Here is a 2712-nt window from a genome sequence, read left to right on the forward strand (position 1 = left end):
CCAAACCTCTCCCTGTCCTGGGACGCTGCAGAAAACCTTCCACAGCCACAGACCTGACGCTGTGTTTTCATTCCTGGGCTTAAACAAAGGTGGCCACTGACCTTCCCAAGGGGAAGGTCAAGGCTAAGAAGGAAAACATCCGCCCCAGATTGTTTTGCCTTAAAAATAAAATGCAGCTTTTTGTTTCAAGTCATTGTGTGAACTGAATTGTCAGCCCCCTCTTGCAGAAATACGTGTTTGTTTTCTGACTGAGTGCCGAAATACGCATTTAAATAACACTGGGTTATGTTTTCCTTCTTATTACCTTTGAAATTGGAGTATTTGATCCGTTATTTTTATATACCAAGTAAGTATATTTGATAGGCATTAAAAACCAGGCCATTTCCCTTCTCAGTTTATAGTTTTCCATACCCAGCTCTGGATATCAATGCAGCTGTCAGGTAATTTATCCAAAGCCCAAAGTCCAGTTCCCTCAGGTATATTCTATTTCTCAGTAACTGCTCCCTATTTTATAATAACAAATAGGACTCTTGGTTTCTTTAGGGTCATTAGCCTGTGTCTGCCTTATAAAATGGGATATTCCCAGCTCAGTCCTGGGAGCAGAGTTATTTAGAATCCTCAGTAATGACCTGGTGGGGAAAACAAATTGCACATTGATTAAATGTACAGATGTCAGACTGGGAGCAGCTGGGCCTGGTGGGAGATGGAGCAAAATGAAAATAAAAAAAAAGATCTGGAGGCACAGCCCCATCTGGGAGGAGGAAATATGTGTGACTCTGCCCGTGGTTCTGTGTGTTTTGGTGCAAAAAGAGCAGTTTTTGGTGCACACAGAGTAGGTGGGGATGGTGCTGGGGAGGGAGCAGTCCCAGCTGGTGTGGAGGCTGGGCAGGAGGAGGTGGAGATGTGCTGTGGGCCTTGGATTTCTGTTGGAACACAAGGAAAATCAGACAGAGACGGGAAGATGCGGGAGAGGATCTTGTGAGCTGGAAAAAGGGAGGCTGAGTATCCAGGACTCGATGAAATATTGATGCCCTGAGACAGCCACGGGCATCCTGGGATGGGCACCAACCTCCTCTCTCTGCTTTCAGCCCATTAAAACAATATTTTCCCTCATTTTTCCTTAATTTTCTCCCTGTGCTGCCTCCCCCAGCAGGGCTGGCCGTTTTTAATTCTGAGTCTGATTGAGGCATCGATTATTGAAACCTGAAAACACCAAGTGCAGAAATACAGCTGAGTGCTCTGGGTGGGGCTTCAGAAACCTGGAGCTGAACCAAAACCTCGAGACCTCTCGATGTCACGGGGTTTATTTTTATTATTTGAAGTATTTTAAATAAAAGGAGTTGGCTTATAAACCAAGTATGTGTTTTGGTAAGGGATTGACATGTATAATGGGCAGTGTAATAATGTATGTAATCAGCTCTGGAGTTGGAATTAAACTGTTAGTTATTTTAAGTTAGTAATTTGCATCTTTTTGCACTTCCTTGTATCAAAAAGGTGCTGCTTTATTTTTCCTTAGGTGAAATCTGGGAAGCACAGTTACATTAATTAACACGGTGGAAGCAGCCCAGACTTGCCTGCTATATTTTCTTTTGTTTTGTATTAAGTGTTATTTTAAAATGAAATGTTTGAAGGCTCCAAAATGTTCCTGCTATCAATAACTTGCTGCCTTGTTGTCAACGTTGGCACATAATCCGTCAGTGGCAGACACCAGGAGAGACTGAGGCTGATTTTAAATCTAGAGCTGTGGTTTGCCTTTATTGCACATTGATTACAGAGTTGTCCCCGTAATTATTGATCAGTGATTGATTTCAAATCCCTTTGTTGATTATTAAAAAACCTATATACATATATATATATATAAATACATTTTTAAAATGTATTTTGTAAATACATTTAGTGGATCATTTGATGACAGTGGTTAAAAATACATCTTTAAACACATTGCAGAAGGAGGTGGGTTTGGAGGCCGCTCAGGGAAGTGGAAGATGCTGGATGTGCAGGTGTGTGGATATAGGTGCAGATGTTGGTGTATAGATCAGGGATGTATGGATACATCTCCATCAGCATGTCCCATGGCAGGAGGGCTGGAACTGGATGATCTTTAAGGTCCCTTCCAACCCAAATCCTTTGGGGCCAGAGGGATGCAGATGGGCTGTGGTGGGAATGCTCGGGAAACACCGGGCATCGCCAGTGTGCTGGTGGGGCTGGGGGGACAACCCTCCCTCCTGTGCCCTCCCTGAACAGCAACTTCATCCTTCCTTGTCTCCCCTCCCTCCCAGGCCCAGAAGAATGAGCGGGAGTCCATCAGGCAGAAGTTGGCCCTGGGCAGTTTCTTCGACGATGGCCCGGGACTCTACACCAGCTGCAGCAAGAGCGGCAAGCCCAGCCTGTCATCCCGGTAAGGCACAGACCCTGCAGCCCAAAACCTCCCTGGAGCCTGGAAAAGGGGAGATGCCTCCAGTGGGACACCCCAAAACCTTCCCTCAGTTTTTGCTTTCAACCATACCCCTGGATTTTCCTTGGTTTCGAGCAACATCTTGGGCCCCAAAGGCGGTCGTGTGTTATGTAAGCAGTTGTGAACAATATGCTAAAATACTGATTTAAAACTGTACAGAAAGATGTTTGGATGCTCAGGGGGTAAAGCAAATAAGATCAAGTTACCTGAGTTAGGTTTCCTTCAGATTTTTTTATAATTTGGAACATGTTGCCCAG

General features: G+C 44.6%; 1 protein-coding gene across 1 annotated transcript in view; it reads left to right on the plus strand.

Annotated features, from left to right (window-relative positions):
* LOC103763248 (schwannomin-interacting protein 1) overlaps positions 1 to 2712 on the plus strand; it is a 9837-nt gene that overhangs the window by 1646 nt on the left and 5479 nt on the right. The window contains exon 2 of the mRNA XM_008929990.3: positions 2280 to 2398. Coding sequence (XP_008928238.2) covers positions 2280 to 2398 — 119 coding nt within the window. The remainder of the gene's footprint in view (positions 1 to 2279; positions 2399 to 2712) is intronic.

The sequence above is a fragment of the Manacus vitellinus genome, unplaced genomic scaffold, assembly GCF_001715985.3.
Source record: "Manacus vitellinus isolate BGI_N305 unplaced genomic scaffold, ASM171598v3 scaffold_45_pilon, whole genome shotgun sequence".
NCBI classification, from domain to species: Eukaryota; Metazoa; Chordata; class Aves; order Passeriformes; family Pipridae; genus Manacus; species Manacus vitellinus.